This window comes from Triturus cristatus, chromosome 2_1 (genome assembly GCF_964204655.1).
Source record: "Triturus cristatus chromosome 2_1, aTriCri1.1, whole genome shotgun sequence".
In the NCBI taxonomy this organism is placed as follows: Eukaryota; Metazoa; Chordata; class Amphibia; order Caudata; family Salamandridae; genus Triturus; species Triturus cristatus.
In genome coordinates, this window is record NC_140581.1 from 1,046,829,331 (window position 1) to 1,046,846,655 (window position 17,325).

At 47.1% G+C, this 17,325-nt stretch overlaps 1 protein-coding gene across 2 annotated transcripts in view; it reads right to left on the reverse strand.

Annotated features, from left to right (window-relative positions):
* The window catches only part of HERC5 (HECT and RLD domain containing E3 ubiquitin protein ligase 5), a 361,249-nt gene that overhangs the window by 291,982 nt on the left and 51,942 nt on the right, over window positions 1-17,325 (reverse strand). For both annotated transcript variants that reach the window (XM_085635568.1, XM_085635578.1), the window contains exon 6: window positions 16,039-16,169. In XM_085635568.1, coding sequence (XP_085491694.1) covers window positions 16,039-16,169 — 131 coding nt within the window. The remainder of the gene's footprint in view (window positions 1-16,038; window positions 16,170-17,325) is intronic.

A 17,325-nucleotide genomic window follows, 5' to 3' on the forward strand; every position in this document is an offset into this window, starting at 1 on the left:
CCCTATATTAGACAGTCCTGACGAGACCCTTTAAGTTGGAACAGGGTCGAAACGCCGTTGACGCGATAGGCAAATCACTAATCAACACCTATATTAATTAAGTGTTGTTAATTTGAATTATTAATTGTTTGTGATTGCCTTTGTAAAGTGAAATGGAAACCTTGTTTGTATGTCGCATGTTATGTTAATTGTCTGTTTAAGGTTTTTCTTCATTGGGACACTAATTTGTAAGTTGTTTGTTTAATGTCAAAATTGTATTGTAAATCTATGTGCACCTTTTGTGTAAACATTTTAGTAATATAAAAGAAGATCATTCTTCACAAAAAAAGATCCAACGTGTATGGCTTTGCCTTTTCTTCTGACATCTTTCATAATCCCTGTTTCTTTTTTGATTATTATCTTAGATTATATACTATATTGTTAAGTATTAATCCGCATGAGCTATTGTTTCCTTACAGCACATAATACCCAGGCTCCTTGTGGGTAGGGTTTCCTTGTTTCCCAATCGAGTAGCGTAGTAATAAGCAGTGAAGATGACCATGTGTGCTGTATCTAAATAAGATAAACTGGAACAGATAAAGGCGGGTGGGCGTGTGTAGATCTGCAGCTCTACATGCCAAGAACAGATGCATACTGGTAAGTAGCATATTCCGTTCGAGGCATATGAGCTGCAGATTACACACTGTGCATAGATTATATAGCAGTACTCGCTCCTAGCGGCGACCACCAGTATCTGTTGCAGTTGTTTGAAACAGTGTTTTAAGAACAGCCTGGCCCACACTAGCTTGTTGTTTAGTTTGCACATCTACACAATAGTGTTTAGTGAAAGTGTGCGGTGTAGACCATGTAGCTGCTTTGCAGATATCATCTAAGGGGATGTTCCCTAAGAATGCCATGGAAGCCCCTATTTTACGTGTAGAGTGGGCTTTAGGGGGAACAGATAGCGTGCGTTTTGCTTTGTGGTAGCAAATCTGTATGCATTTAACAGTCCACCTAGCTATCCCAGATTTGGAGATGGGGTTGCCTTTGTGTGGTGGTGAGAAAGACACAAATAGTTGTTTGATCTTACGAAAGTGTTGTGTCCTTTCGATGTAGTAGAGTAAGGCTCGTTTGACATCTAGTGTGTGTAGAGCTCTTTCTGCAATGGTCTGTGGCTGCGAGAAGAATACGGGCAGTTCCACAGATTGCTTTAGGTGAAAGGGAGAAATGACTTTAGGGAGGAATTTTGGATTAGTGCGGAGAACAACCTTGTTATGGTGCATTTTCAGAAAAGGTTCTTGAATGGTGAGTGCTTGTATCTCACTGACCCTTCTGAGGGAAGTAATGGCTACAAGAAATGCAGATTTCCATGTTAGGATTTGAAGTTCACATTTGTGTAGAGGTTCAAAGGGAGGCCCCATTAGTCTTGTGAGAATGATGTTAAGATCCCACACAGGTGAGGGTGGCACTCTGGGGGGAATTATTCTCTTGAGGCCTTCTATGAAGGCTTTTATGGCAGGTACACAAACGTGTGAGAGATGTTGCCTGTTTTGTAGATGCAGTCTAATAGACGTGTAGGCTAGGTTGCATCTTTTTAGGTGTAATAAATAGCCTATGATGTGTTGAATGGACACATCTAGGGGATCGAAGTTATTGTTGTGACAATAGATCACGAAACGTTTCTACTTGGCTGCGTAGCAAGCTCTAGTGGTAGGCCGTCTAGCTTCTCTAATGACGTTCATACAGTCAGGGGGAAGATTAAGGTAACCGAATTCTAGGATTTCAGGAGCCAGATCGCAAGGTTGAGCTGAGCTGGGTCCGGGTGCCTGATCTCTCCATGGTTCTGGGTTAAGAGGCGTGGAGAGAGGTGTAACTTTTGGTGCGGTACTACAGATAGTTCCAGCAGTGTGGTGTACTACGGTTGTCTGGCCCAAGTTGGAGCTATTATGATGAGAGTGAGGGAGTGTTACTGTAGTTTGCGCACCACTAATGGAATGAGTGGGAGAGGCGGAAAAGCGTACGCAAATCTGCCTGACCAGTTTATCCATATTGCATTGCCTTTGGACAATGGGTGTGGATACCTGGCGGCGAAGCTTGGGCATTTGGCGTTTTCGTGTGTGGCGAAGAGGTCTATTTGTGGATGGCCCCACATTTGAAAGTACGGGTTAAGAACTTGTGGATGGAGTTCCCACTCGTGGATTTGTTGTGTTTGTCTGCTGAGCAGATAGGCCATAGTGTTCTGGACTCCTGGGACATGTTGGGCTAGGAGAAAGATTTTTGGGGGTATGGCCCATCTCCATATACTCTGTGCTCACTGAGAGAGCTGTGGAGAGTGTGTGCCGCCTTGTTTTTGTATATAGTACATGGCTGTCATGTTGTCCGTGCGGATTAGGAAGGCCTTGCCTGAGACATGGGTTTGAAAGGCCTTCAGGGCTAAGAATATGGCTAGTAACTCTAGATGGTTGATGTGGAGTAACTTTTGTTGAGGTGTCCACCCGCCCTGCGTGGTGTGATGTAGTAGGTGAGCTCCCCAGCCGGAGAGCGATGCGTCCGCTGTCAGTACTATCTGGGGAACCGTGTCCAGGAACGGTCGCCCTTTGGAAAGGTTTTTGGTGATCCACCACTGCAGAGAGCGATGGGCGCGACCGTCTACCAACACCAGATCTGTCAATTGACCCTGGGCCTGGTTCCATTGGCGCGCTAAGAACTCTTGGAGAGGACGCATCTGGAGTCTTGAATGAGGTACTATGATTATGCAAGAGGTCATCATTCCTATAAGTTGCATGAACACTCGAGCTGGAAGAGAGTGTTCCGGGTGCAATTTGGGGCATAGAGCCTGAATGTTTGCTATCCTGGCAGGACTGGGATAGGCTAGCGCTTTTGAGGTGTCTATGGTGGCACCGAGGTATTGTTTTACGTGGGACGGTTGCAGATGGGACTTGGTATGGTTTACTGTGAAGCCCAGTTGGTGAAGTAATTGGATAGTGGCGTGAGTGTGTTGTACACACTGGTTGTATGAGTTGGCTTTTATGAGCCAGTTGTCTAGGTATGGGAAGACGTGGATGTATTGTCTTCGCAGGTGTGCTGCCACTACCGCTAGGCACTTGGTAAACATTTGTGGTGCTGTGATGACTCCGAATGGGAGCACTTTGAATTGATAGTGTTGACCGTCCACTACAAATCTGAGAAACCTCCTGTGAGCCTTGTGAACAGGAATGTGGAAATAGGCGTCCTTGAGGTCTAGGGTGGCAAGAAAGTCGTTTTGGGAGAGCAGGGGAAGTACCTGCTGGAGTGTGACCATGTGGAAATGGTCTGAGTGTATATAGTGATTTAGGGGTCTGAGGTCCAGGATGGGCCTTAGAGTGTCGTCCCTTTTTGGTATGAGAAAATATAGGGAGTAAACTCCCATATTTTGTTGGTGGGCAGGAACTAGTTCTATCGCACTCTTTTGTAGAAGGGAGATTACCTCCTGCTTTAGAAATGACAAATGTTCCTGTGACATTGGGCATTGTTTGGGTGGAATGTTTGGGGTGGGGGGTAGATGTTAGTTAGAGGCAGTAGCCTGACCGAATTATCTGTGTTACCCATTTGTCTGAGGTGATAGTAGTTCAGACAGGAAGGAAATTGTGGAGTCTTCCCCCGACTGGAGTGGGATGGTCTGGGGGGAGTGGAGGGAAGTCATTGAGCAGGGGTGGAGGCAGAGTGGGAGGTGTTAAGTTTTGCCTCTGCCCTTATTGTTGTTACCTCTGTAGCCGCCTCTCTGGTAACCCCTAATGAAGGTGGATTGGGTAGGGGCTTTATAGGAAGTGGAGGCGCTGTCGGAGGAGTAGCCTCTGGAGGTCCTTCGAAAGGAAGAACGGCGAAAGGAGCGCCTGGGAGGGTGCGACTGTAGGGCTCCCATAGACTTTGCCGTATCGGTGTCCTTTTTCATTTTTTCCAGGGCAACGTCAACGTTTGGGCCAAACAGATGTTCCTGGTCAAAGGGGTGGTTAAGGATGGAAGCCTGCACCTCGTGTTTGAAACCCAAAATTCGTAGCCAGGCATGCCTACGGAGGAGGACGCTGGTGTTAATTGCCCTAGAGGTGGTGTCAGCTACATCGAGGGTGCAGCGAATGGTGGTGTTGGTGATGGTTTTACCCTCCTGGATTAGCTCGTTGGCTCTATTCCTGTATTTGTCAGGGAGGTGTTGCATTAGGGCTTCTAATTCGTCATAATGTGCCCTGTCATATCTGGCCAAAAGCGCTTGGGTGTTTGCAATGCGCCATATGTTGGCAGCCTGGGATGCAGTTCGCTTGCCAGAGGCGTCTAGTAGTTTGGACTCCTTATCAGGTGGTGGTGCCTCGCCTGATGCCTGGGAGTTTGCACGCTTCCCTGCAGTGGAGACTACTAGGGAGTCTAGTGGTGCAGGCCCTCTGATGTAGGTGGGGTCTGTAGGGGCGGCCATATACTTATTCTCGATGCGAGGGTTGATGACCCTAGCCCTGACCGGGTCTTTAAAGACCTCTGGCGCGTGCCTGATAACCCCCTTAAGCATGGGCAGAATGGAAGTGGTCCTGTGTGTAGTGTCAAAGGTATCTAGGAGGAAGTCCTCCTCCACGGGGTCTGTATGGAGATCAACTCCATGGTAGTGTGCAGCCCTATGGAGCAGTTGGTTAAACCCCATAGTGTCTTCTGGGGGGGACGGTCTTGAAGGGAAAAGGTCGTCCTGCGGGACGTTAGGGATGTCTGGAATGCTGTAGTCGTCCCATGGGTCTGGGGAGCCAGTAGGAGTGGGGTGCCCTGTGGGTTGGTCATGGGGTCCGTCCCCTGTGTCGTCGTAGACATCGTCATCATCCTCATCCGGAGAGGGTGTGGGGGAATGATGAGGTGGGGGAGGCGGAGGAGAGGGAGGAGGTGGAGGAGGGTGTGAAGGTAGTCTCAAAGGGAAGGTAGCAAAGTCTCTTCTCTTTGGAGGTGGAGCTGGGGCAGGCTTGTCCAACGGTCTCTTTTTGATGCTGAGCATTAAATGTCCAGTTTTAGGGTCTTTGACAAGTGTTTTATGTAGTGGATCGGGCCGAAATAGTTCCTCTGTGAGGGGAAGATTCGTCGGAGCCGTAGGTTTTTTAGTCTTGGAGTCGGCATCAGTTCGTTGTTTTGAACTGTGTGGCTTAGAAATGTCCGGTTGTTTCCTCGGTTCCGAGATGACTTTCGGCTTCGAGGTGTGGGTGTCGAGGGTTTTGGATTTTTTGCTCGGTTCCGGGGATGGTGTCGTTACCAAGGAGCTAGTGCTTGAGTTAGGCGCCGAGTGCTTCGGTGTTTAACTCAGGGCGGAGGAGGAGGAGGCCATCTTCTTTTTCGGTGCCGGTGCGGAGGAGTGTTTCTCGGCACCGACGGCAGGCTGGCTCAAGCCCGAGCTGCCAGAAGGCTTGATGAGCTTCTTTACCGGGCCCGAAAGCGAGGTATGTGAAGCAGTGTCTTTGGTCGTACCTAGGCCCGAGGGCGAAGGCGTGACCGAAGTCTTTTTCGATGCCGTCGAGGGTGGGGATCGATGTTAGTACTCACGCCCCTCTGTGCCGGAGTGATGTCCTCGACATCTGAGTCGTCGGCTTCGGAGGCGCTGACGAGGCCCTCTTCGGTGTGCTAGTCTTCGGGAACATCGACGCCTTCTCCTCGCCCTTCGATCCCGAATGGTCTTTTTCGACCGGAAGGATTTGCCAGCCGGACAGTCTCGTGCCTCGTGTTCTGGGGAGAGGCAGAGGTTGTACACCTCACGGAGATTGGTGTGGGGAAACTTTGACCCACATCGAGGACACTTCTTTAATGGAGTCCTTTCCATGAGCCAGGACCGGAGCTCAGGTAGGCCCGAAGGCCTTCGTCGACGACCGGAATCGAAGACTTCGAACGATGAGAGTCGCGTTGAGTGTTGGAGATCGCGATCGAAACAATACCGCGGAAAGGGAAGCATTGCGCGCCGATCAGAAGAACTGGAACCGGTTCGGAACCGGAGCGCGAAGAACACATCCGAGCCCAATGGCGGAAAAAAAACAATCTGAGGATGGAGCCGAAGCCCATGCGCAGTATGATCCAAAGGAGGAGTCACATACGTCGTGACTTCCAGACTTTCCAAGAAGAAAAACAACTGCAAACATCCAGGCCCAACACCAGATGGCGATCTATGCACAGTGTGTAATCTGCAGCTCATATGCCTTGAACAATATATTCTTACCTTAGATATCTTGTTCCACAATATTTTAGTAATCACAATATTTTTTACACAATATTTATGTCACACTGTATTTTTTATCCAATATTTTGGTCATTCACCACTATTTGAGAAAGTCTCAGAGAAAGGATTGTTGTAGTTCATCAGTCTGGGATGGCTTGCATAGCCATTTCCAAGCAATATGAAGTTCATAATTCCATAGCAAACAAAAAATTATTTATGAAGAAAGTTCATGAGGGTAGCCAGCCCACCCAGGAGTGGGTCATCTCAACAAATTCACCCCAATCTCACATCGTATGATGATTTTTGAATTATAAAGAACCCCTAAGTGACATAGACTCGCCAAGCCTGTGCCTATAGAGGAAAAGTTACAGTTCATGATTCTACCATCAGGAAAAGATTGAACGAGTATGGCTTTCATCGAAGGGTGACAAGGAGGAAACCCACTCTCTCCAAGAAACATCATTGCAGTATGGCTTAGCTTTGCAGAACAGCACCAGAATGAACCACAAGACAGACTTCCGGAACAAAGGGCCTCATTACGACGGTGGAGGGACCGACAGCCTGTTGGTGGCAGTCCCTCCACCACTGTAATAGGGATTTCCGCCAGCCAGATTACAATGGCGGGTGGACAGGTGGCGGTCGGAAAGACAATCGCCACAGTCTGGACAGGCAGTCTTTATCCGACTACCTGTTGGACCTCCCTGTAGTCCCCGATTGGCGGTGGTGCCTATCAGGCACCGCTGTAGGGATTATGATATCCCTCTTAGCTGTCATTTTGTAGCAGTCAACCCGCAATGAAACAGCAGGCGGAAACAGATTTGGGGGCCTGTAGCGGGCCCCCCTAACCCTGTGGACCAGGGACATAAGCCCTACTTATCCCTACACCATGTGATAGGCACCACATGGTGCCTGCCACGTAGTGCAGGGATATGTGTGGGGTGTCTATTTTGCCTTGCAGCAGGTGCTGCAGAGTGCAGCACCCACCGCAACACAAAACATGGGCAATGTGACTGTCGCGGTGGCGGTCGCATCGTAATTTGGCCTGTGGGACCGCTGCACTGGATGCAGGCGGTCTCAAATACAAATGGATGGCGGGCAGACGGAAGTCCGTCCCCCAGCCTAATGACCCCCAAAGTCCTCTGGACAGATAAATCTAGAAAAGAGTTTTCTGGCTGTAATGCACAAAGGCATGCTTGGCAAAATCCAAAGCACTGTATATAACCACACTAATCTCATCCCAGCTGTCAGACGTGGAGAGGAAGAGGTGATGATTTGGTGCCAGAGGACGCTTCTAATCATTGAGTGCACCATGACTTCCTCTCTCCGCCAGCACATTCTAGCCGATAATGTGAGATCATTTGTCTATCATCTAAAGCCTAAATGATGCAATAGGACAATAATGCAACACAGAACAGTAAATCACCATATTGAAATGACAAGTCGAACACTAATCCTAAGTGGAGAAGGCATATCAGGGTGTAGATGTACCACTACAATTAGTAGCAATTTAATGTTGCAGATACAAATGATGGTGTAAACGGTCTGAGTGTGTTAGTGTCATAAGGTGGAATTTGATACCTGGAAGAAAGGGGTGAAGTGAATGTGGATTTTGGCTGTGTGACTTATGCTCTGGATGTCAAAATGTGGCTGGTACTTTTCAATTTCTAATGGCTTGGTAAGTTTTAGCAAGGCTGAAGTGTTGCTATACAGTGTGCTGTGATTTGTTGTGAATTCACCTAGTGTGTTCTGTTAGTATTGTGATGTGTTCTGATCTGGTGTACAGTGTGGTATGAGTTGCGGGGTGACTGCAGATCATAGAGAGTGCCAGGGTGTCTGCTTTAAATAATGGAAGTGAGGTTAAGGCGATTACATTAATGTGGTTGTTAATTACTGCAGACAACACCACATTGTGATGCTGATAGCTTTAAACCAAACATTTGCCATTTGTACATGAGAGTGTACAAATGCACTTTGGAGGAAGTTTGGGCTATTCAGATTAGATTTTTTATTTTCAGTTTTATAAGGTGCAAACTTGGCCTGAAGGTATTGGAGCACTTTAAATCAGTACCAATTACATTACACAAGGTCACATTCATTTTTTGGTAGGCACGTGGAGATTAAGAGCCTCATGTAGGAAGCCAAATACCGGTCGGTAACGGCCGATTTTCGGTAATTATACCGTTACCGACCGGTATTTTGGCTTTTGAGATGTAGGGGGAGAATTTCTTGATTCGGTATTTACCGAATCGGTAAAATTACCGAATCGGTAATATTACCGATTCGGTAAATTTACCGATTCGGTAAATACCGAATCATGAAATGAGATGTAGGGGGAGTGTGTGGTGGGTGTGGGGATTCGTTATTTACCACCAACTAAAGGTTGGTGGTAAATGACGAATAGGTGAAAAAAAGCATTTTTGTGCACGTTTAAGTGTGCAATGTGGCAGACATACATGCCCTTAGGGCATGTATGTGCGCCACATGTGCACACATGGCCGAATCAGGGGTGCAACAGGGTGTCAATGTGACACCCTGCCACCCTTGCATGTGCTCCCCCATTACCGAATCGGTATTTACCGATTCGGTAATGAGGCATACCTTCCCATCAATGGGAAGGTATGCCTCATTACCGAATCGGTAAATACCGATTCGGTAATTACCGAATTTTTCCGATTCGGTAATATTTACCGACTCATTACCTACATTGCATTTACCACTTCATAAATACCGAATCGGTATGATTCGGTATTTATGAAGTGGTAAATGCCAGCCCACCTACATAAGGCCCTAAGTGATTTGCCCAGATTCACAGGATGTATTCTTCTCTCTCCACTCTACCACACAATTATCTCTCCAACTTTAACAACTTACCTTTTAAACACTCTTTATCTCTAACTCTACCTTTCTCTCTCTTTCACTCCCTATCTCATTCTCTCTCTTCACTCTACCTCTCACTTATATACGCAAATAACTCTATCTCCATAAACCATCTATCATTCACTTTCTATTACTTTTGCACTTGTGCGCTCTCTCCCTCTCTCTCACGTAAGTAAAAAACTTTTCCATTACAACGCCAATAGCTCTAACTCTAAAAAAATGCAAGACCTATTGCATTGCACAGGCTTGTTTCTTTTGTTGGTTAATGCTAAGTTGTTAAAAGTTATGATATATTTAAAGTACATTAATATGATATACTTAAGATAGCACAGTGTTGTATTTACTGACTATAATAAGCCTATATCTTCATATTAGACTTCTGGTTAGCTGATATATTAAGTTATAAGCATGCAATTGTGTTATTGCGTTACCTGGCCAAAGTTTTACTTTATAGATGATGAGTCAAATGTAGCACCAAGCATGGTGTATGTTGTGCTGCATATGCATGTATGTTACACACGTCTTAACATATACTATCACAAATCTACTTTAAGCACAAAATCAGGACACTCCAGCCTACTGGGGCATTGACACTATCATTTACTGCTATTAAAATTTTATTACTCTCTTGTCACAAGAATAATATTGTTTTTACTATTGATTTTTCCTGTCGTCTGCATAATATTGTTTTTTTTTTTAATAAACTTTATTTGTAAGTTTTCACATCAAACTGAGCAGTCATATACAGAATCCTTCAAGACAATATCTATCGACTTTTTTTTCATTTAACTCAGAGTCCGGGACACTTTGGGCCCGATTCACAGAATGAACTTAAGACTAAATCCTAAACTTACTACTTTGTGGTATTCACAGAATGCACTTACTACTTTTGGTATTCACAGACTGCACTTACTACTTTTGGTATTCACAGAATGGATTTACGACTACTAACTTTACGTCCGCACTCGGGCCGGAAATTCCGGCCCGGAGGCGGAGCTTCCGGCCCGGAGGCGGGGCTTCCGGCCCGGAGGCGGAGCTTCCGGCTCGGAGGTGGGGATTCCGGCCGGTGGCGGAGATTTAGCCATGGCCGAAATCTCCACCTCCGGGACGGAAGCTCCGCCTCCGGCCCGGAAGCTCCGCCTCCAGGCCGGAAGCCCCGCCTCCGGCCCGGAAGCTCTGCCTCCGGGCCGGAATTTCCGGCCCGAGTGCGGATGTAAAGTTAGTAGTCGTAAATCCATTCTGTGAATACCAAAAGTAGTAAGTGCAGTCTGTGAATACCAAAAGTAGTAAGTGCATACTGTGAATACCACAAAGTAGTAAGTTTAGGATTTAGTCTTAAGTTCATTCTGTGAATCGGGCCCATAGTGCACCTAAATACACTTTACAAGACTTAGCAGCAGATTCAGCATCATATACATTTAGGGTTGACACGGGCACCAACGTTTACATACTATTATCACCATCAGACTCACCAGTCTGTTCACTGCCTGGCCCGTTGAAATCAACAATTCTCTGCATATCTCTTTCCAACTTGCTGTGTCCTCATCCAACTTTTCGTCCCTGTGGCAGGCTTTCATGTGTAGTTCCTCCGCCAAAGACCACTCCCCCACATCTCTCATCCAATTCACAAAAGAGGGGGTCCGCTCACCCATCCAACAAATGGCAACCCTCCGTTTAGCGAACACCAGCGCTAACTATAGTAGCTTGTTGGCCATTTTTCTCTTGCATTGCGGTACCAGCCCTAGGAGGCACTGCTCAGGTGTAGCTTCAAGCGCGATTCCCACCCTCCCACTCAGCCGTGCTACCACCGCATGCCAATACTGATATACTTCTGGGCATTCCCAGGCCTAATGCATGAACCCAGTATGGGCTTCATTATATCTAGGACATTCATGTGATCGATGCGATGAAGCCTCGCCGGGGTCATATATACCCGTTGCAAGAAGTTATAGTGCAGCAACTTCAACCAGGCATTGCAAGACACATTGTGCGTTAGCGTACATACTCTGACCCAGTCCCTCTCCAGCAATGGCACCTTCAACTCCTCGTTCTAAGCATCCCACGCCCTAAGCGCCAATGATCCAGAGTCCGCCCTCATTGCCTTGTACAACAAAGACACCAATCTACTCCCACCTCCACATGTTAGCAATATGTCCAAGGTCTCAGTGGTCCGGGGCATATCCGGATAAGTGGGCCATGTCACCTTGGCCTCTTCCATCAGGCCAGCACATTGAAGATATTGCCCCTGTCCTAAACTGAACACATCACACGCCTACTCAAACGTAAGTAGGAATCATTCATATATAATATATAATCTCAAATGCCAATAAAAATGTTTTACAAAAAGAAGGGAAAAAGGATAAATGAAGCTTCATACTAATCAAGAATACCTTGGCTCTGCCTTTTTCTTGTCCTGTCACAGTACTGGACTTCCAGAGTGCCACCCTGGCTCGGTTGTAATACCAATTGTGGGCCATCTTCAGCATAGATTCCTTCACTGCTGCACTAAAGGAGGAGGTGCATGATCTGTGGATGATATTGGCCCATTCCTAGAGGTGAAGGTGCATTCTAAGTCGGTTTCCCACCTCTTTTGAGTTGGAGACTTACTGCTGGCTGTGGGTAAGTTTAGAAAGGTGTATATGTCGAAGAGCGGGTGTTTGTCATCCGTTTAAGTAAACAACCATTATTAAAATGTTGTGAGTGGTCTACAAGGGTGCGGTTGGATCGATGGGTAGGTGATCCAGTGTTTAACGGCTGATTAGTGTCAAAATTCACTGTCAGGGAGGCCGTAGTTGTCTCGGAGTTGCAGAAAGTCAAGTGCCCCAAATGATCCTATAAGTAGCCAATGCGATTGCAGCTGGCTATTTGCTGCACATGATAATCTGTCCCCATGAGTGCGGGTGGGAATGATAGTTTCCTATTATGGGGGTGAGTGGGGAAATAGGGGAGGACAGTCCTCTCTTCATCGTCACTCTATGTCACGCACTCATGGTGGACCTGGTGATGAGGAGATGTACATCCCTGCTGGGTGATGCTTTTTGGGAAGCCACTGAACTTCCCATATATGAATCGTCGCTATGGCTTGGTTGATGGAACACCAATGTTTTTCTGTAGTGGGCCTGTTCCATTCAACTATGTATCTAATCTGGGCAACTAAGTAGGAGTGTGTAAGCTGACGTACTTCAAGGCCACCGTCTGCACACGAGAGGTATGCTTGTTTCCTGGGGGGTTTCTTACCATCCCAAACATACGATTCTATCCTGTGAAGGAGTTTTATTAGCACAAGTGGTGGTGGGACCAAGGGGAGCATCTGCATTACATAGAGGAGCTTGGATAGCAGTGTCATCTTCACTCCTGGTAGTCTGCCCATTCAAGAGAGACCTCCAGACTACCAGCTGTTAAGATTATTGCGGGCAATGTCTAGTAGTCTGCGATAGTTACATTTCACCATCTCCATAAGGTAGGAGCATAAAGTGAGTCCCAGATATCACACCCCTTTACGGACCCATTAGAAGGGAAAGCTTCGCTCCAGAATGGCCTTGTTGGCCAGTGGGGTGGTCAGGTTTAGGATTTTCTTTTTTTTTTTAACATTCACTTAGAAGCCCAAGGCTCTTCCAAATGCCCTAAGATCTTTCATAAGGGGGAGGAGGAGGTGAAACATGGGGTTGGGTCAGTGAGACCATAATGTCGTCAGCATATAGGGCCAGTTTACGCTCTTGCGCACTAAAGAGGATACATTTGACCAGTGTATTTGCCTGTATCTGGTCTGCCACAGGTTCCATGTAAAGTGCAAAGAGAACAGGGGACAGAGGGCAGCCCTGTCTGGTATACCTGGAAATCGCAAAGGGCAGAGACAGAGTGCAATTAACTCACACCTGTGCCCTTGGGCTAGGGTAGTTGCTCCAAACCCATGTCAGGAACCGCTGTCTAAGTCCTGCCCTTTCCAGCACCAGCCAGACAAATGATCAAATGCCTTTTCTGCATCGATGGACACAAGTAGTGCCGCCATCGTGACTGGGCAGCCTTGTACATAAGATGGAGGAGGCGTTTGGTGTTGTCATTGCATCCCCTTTCGGGGACAAAGTCAGTTTCATCTGGGTCCAATAATACCTGCCGTTATGTGTTCAACCGGGTGGCCAGGATACCCTTGAAGAGCTTAGCATCAACATCTAAGAGAGAAATGGGGCGGTTGGATGCACAATGCGCAGGATCTTTCCCGGGTTTTGTTATGACTGTGATAACTGCCTCTCTCATGGTGGGGGGAAGTGTGCCTGAGAGTCCTATGGAATTGTAGGGTTAGACAGGCATTGTGGCATGTTGAGACATAAAGAATTTGTAAAATCCAAGGGTGAAGCCACCAGACACCCGATGCCTTACCAGTTTGGAGTCTGGAAATTGAGGCCAGTACCTCGTCTAGGCAGATATTGGCCTCAAGTGCTAGGGTATCACTGTCGGGTAGGCATGTAGGCTGCGCCGGCAGCAGGAACCCCTGACAGTCCCGCATAGTCGTCTCCTCAGCTTTGTATAGGGTGGGATAAAAATTCTCAAAGATCTCGCCTTCCTGGCGGACTCTATTACCGTCCGCCTGGCAGATTGCAGAAATCCGATGTTTTTGGGATTGGGCTGTCAATTTGTGGACCAGGAGCCGGTCAGCTTTATTACCCCCTGCATAATATTTTTGCTTGGTCTGGAAGATGGTATATTCTGCCCTGTCCCAGTCCAATGCCTTAAGTTTTATCATGACCAGATTCAGCTACCAATATAGTCTGTGTGCGCCTGAGCACCTCTTCTAATTCACTTACCCGTGCCTCTAGTTCCTGCCTCTTTTCCCATTGCTCCCGGTTGAGCTTTGCAGATATCGTAAAGAAGGTCCCCCTTACTACCGCTTTCAGTGCATCCCAAAGGAGGAAGATGGTTGTGTTTGGCGTATCATTATATCTTCGAGAAAGTGACAATAGTATCCTGTATCTCTTTTATTGTGGAGTTGTAAACAAATAAATTTACATGAATCGCCATGTGTGGACCTGAGCGATACCAAAGGGGATGATGGACGGAGCGTTTGAGCAAATCAAACACTCACCCCCAGTCAACTAATCTGGGTTTGATCCATCATCACTCTTTAGCTCACTCTGTGTGGACCTGAGACACTCTGTCTGGCGTATTAAATGCCAGTGTGATCTGGGAGTTGTCAGACAATGCCGCAACCTTTATGTCTGCCTGTCACAGGGTCGCCAGAAGGCGAGAGGTAATTAGGAAGTGGTCAATTTGGGTGCACATTTGGTGTGTAACTGAAAATAATGTGTATCCCCTTGAGGATGGGTGCTTAGTGCAGCAGGCATCCGCAAGGACCACATCGGAAGCCACAAGAGCCCAGTGTCTTCCAATCAGTGGCTGACTGCATCCGGCCATCTAGTATGTGCGCCAAGCAAGTGCCACCCATGGAGGGAGCTCTTCCAGGCGTTCACTGCTCCCAGAAACTCCGCAGCTGTGTGCACTTATCCCTGTGTTCGAGGTCGGCCCACAGTGAATCACAGAGACCGGGTCTTTAAGGAGATCCAGGGTCGGCGCTCAGAAATTCCCCTGTTGGGGCCAGGAGTGTGGTCTCCTTCTAGGAGGAAATGGATTGGGGCATGGATACTCCCATCTTTCTCCAGGAACGCCCACAGTTCCAGTAACTTGTGGGCCTGCAAGCTGACATGCGTGTTAGCAGAGTCTATGGGTCCCAGGTGCACACCCCACCCCTGAGGGTCTCCCCTGGCCTACAACATCTAGCTCCACTGAAACGCACTGGCATCAGCTGTGCTCACAATCCTGGCCCCTCTTCAATCCAGGTGATAAGGGGTGTCTCTGCTGTATGCAGGAGTAGAGGTAGCCAGATCTAGATGGCAGGGTCCACACAGGTCCCTCCAATTTCTCTAGGTTCCGTAGCCCTCCTCATGTTAAGTAGAGAGGGGAGGTGCAGTGTTCAGGTCCTCAGCAACAGCCCCCTTGGGTAATCAGAATGACCGACTAGGTGCAGCAAAGTGGGGGGCCAATGTGGTCCTCTGCAGCTCTGCGGTCTGGGAGCTGCCGCACCGCGACTCAGCCCACTCCAAATGGCAGTACTGCCTCATGGGCGGGAGGCGGCAGCCGGCTTTCTGCTGCAAGAGGCTGCTCTGAGGCTCCGAGGTGCATCCACGCACCCCTGGAGGGGAGGGCGGTCCTCACTTAGTCACCGGCAATCTCACAATGTTTAAGCCCCCCAGGACTGGGCCACATAAGCTGATGTTGTTGGGCTGGGGAGCTTCGTGTGGGAGCTCCTAGCAGTCCAACATCTTGGCCCGACAAGTGCCTTTTAGATGCGTGTCACTATGTTGATCAGGATGTTGGCAGTAGTAAGTGGTTGGGGTCATCAAAAGGAGGTTCCTCACAAAAGTAAGTAGATTGATTGCTTTCAAGGTTTTGGACAGATGGTGACTGTGCAGCAGACATTTGTGAGTAGGTTCCCAGTTTCTGTGATGTATGACTATTGATGAGGATGAGGTTTGCTCACTGGTCATTGATAGTTGCAAATAGGCATATCTAAGATTTCTGACAACAGAGAAGAGAAAGCTGAAGTAGAGGCTGTGAATCAACCTTTTGGAAGCCCTTGGCAGAAATGAAGGTGTCAGTGGAGTTCTCAAATTGATAGCGCATGTCTGACCACTCGTCTGATGACACTACACAGATAAAAGTAGAAGCTCAGATTTTAGAAGGATTTTTTTGAGCACTGTAGTGCCGATAAATAAATTGATAGTATAACAATGAATGTGACTTTAATGTATTCTCCATCTTTTATGAGCTTATGCCTTTGAAATGTATCTATATTTTCATGTTATACCATGTTTTGAAACTTTTGTATCCTTTGGGTTAGGAAACATTTAAATATGTTTTGTGTTGATGAAACTAAATATAGAGATGTTATGAACCAAACAACAATTATTTGCATGCACACTTACCTTCCACATGCAACCTGAGAGACTTGCACCTCACGTAATTCAACCACCAATCGAGGAAGGGGATCATTTTTTGCATATTTGCGTCCAAGCTGTCCATGCTCTCCTGCTCCAAAGGTGTAGACAAGTCCGTCCTTTAAGAAGAAAGATGAACATCTCTATGAAACATTAGCGCTATTGGGAGGTTTGATGGATCAATGCAGAAACTAGGAAATACAGAGATGTGAACTCTTTTATACAATACACTTCATCATAAAGGATGTATTATGTTGTATTTAACAGCAAGACATAATGTATGCCCATTTATGGGTTGTCACAGCTTTTGAACACATAGAACAAAAAATATAAGACTAACTGAACCCATATAAATATAACTGATTCACACAGGTCTCAATTTAGACACCTTGAGCCATATTTATTTTTATTTTTTTATTTTTTTTTATTTTTTGAAAAACCTTTATTGACATTTCAACCAATAACAAGTATGGGCCTACAACCCCCGGGGCCGGCCGCTAAGCAGTCAGAGTAACAAAAATCAATATTTATCACAAGCGGCACATCGGGGAGCAGAATTTCCATGCTGGTATACTCTCGGCCACTAAACAGCCCAAGGAGGAGGCCATGGTACAAAAGGTTTTCATTTTATAATAAGGGAGAATGGAAGGATCAGGTGCCAAACAGTTTCCCAGCAGCAAGAAATGGCAGGCAGAATAATAAACGTCCACGATAAACAGCAATTTGTCTAGTCAATGGCGCTGAAACAAGAAGTTCAGGATGTGGAGGAATATCACGGCCATTCGCACCTGCAGTCCCCTGCCCTAAAACCCAGAAAACACCACGGAAATTGTGGCACACATGAAAACGCAGCGATTAACGACGAAGGAGTTCTACCATGCTGATCCCGGAAAAGAAAGACAAAGAAGAATGAGAGAAGAAAAAGGAGGCCATGGAAAAAAGGAGGTTAAAGACTAAAGAATCCCTTCCCCCAACCCCCCACCCTGCACCTCTGCAGATGAGTACGGCCCCCCCCCCCCAGCAGCGTGCCTGTCGCCCCGGAACCAGACCCGAAATATAGAAGAAACAGAGAAAGAGGAGTAGGAAAAGAAACCCCACCAGACGGGGGGGTAGAGAGAATATTAATAAACTGGAGGAGGGCCTTCAAAACATGCCCCCGGCTTCTCCCTCCCGCCCAATTTGTTTCCCCCTAAAGCAAACATTAAGCAACACAGAATCGACCAAGTCAAAGAAGAAGGGGGAGCATTATGCGCCTAGTACACTGACAGTTATGCC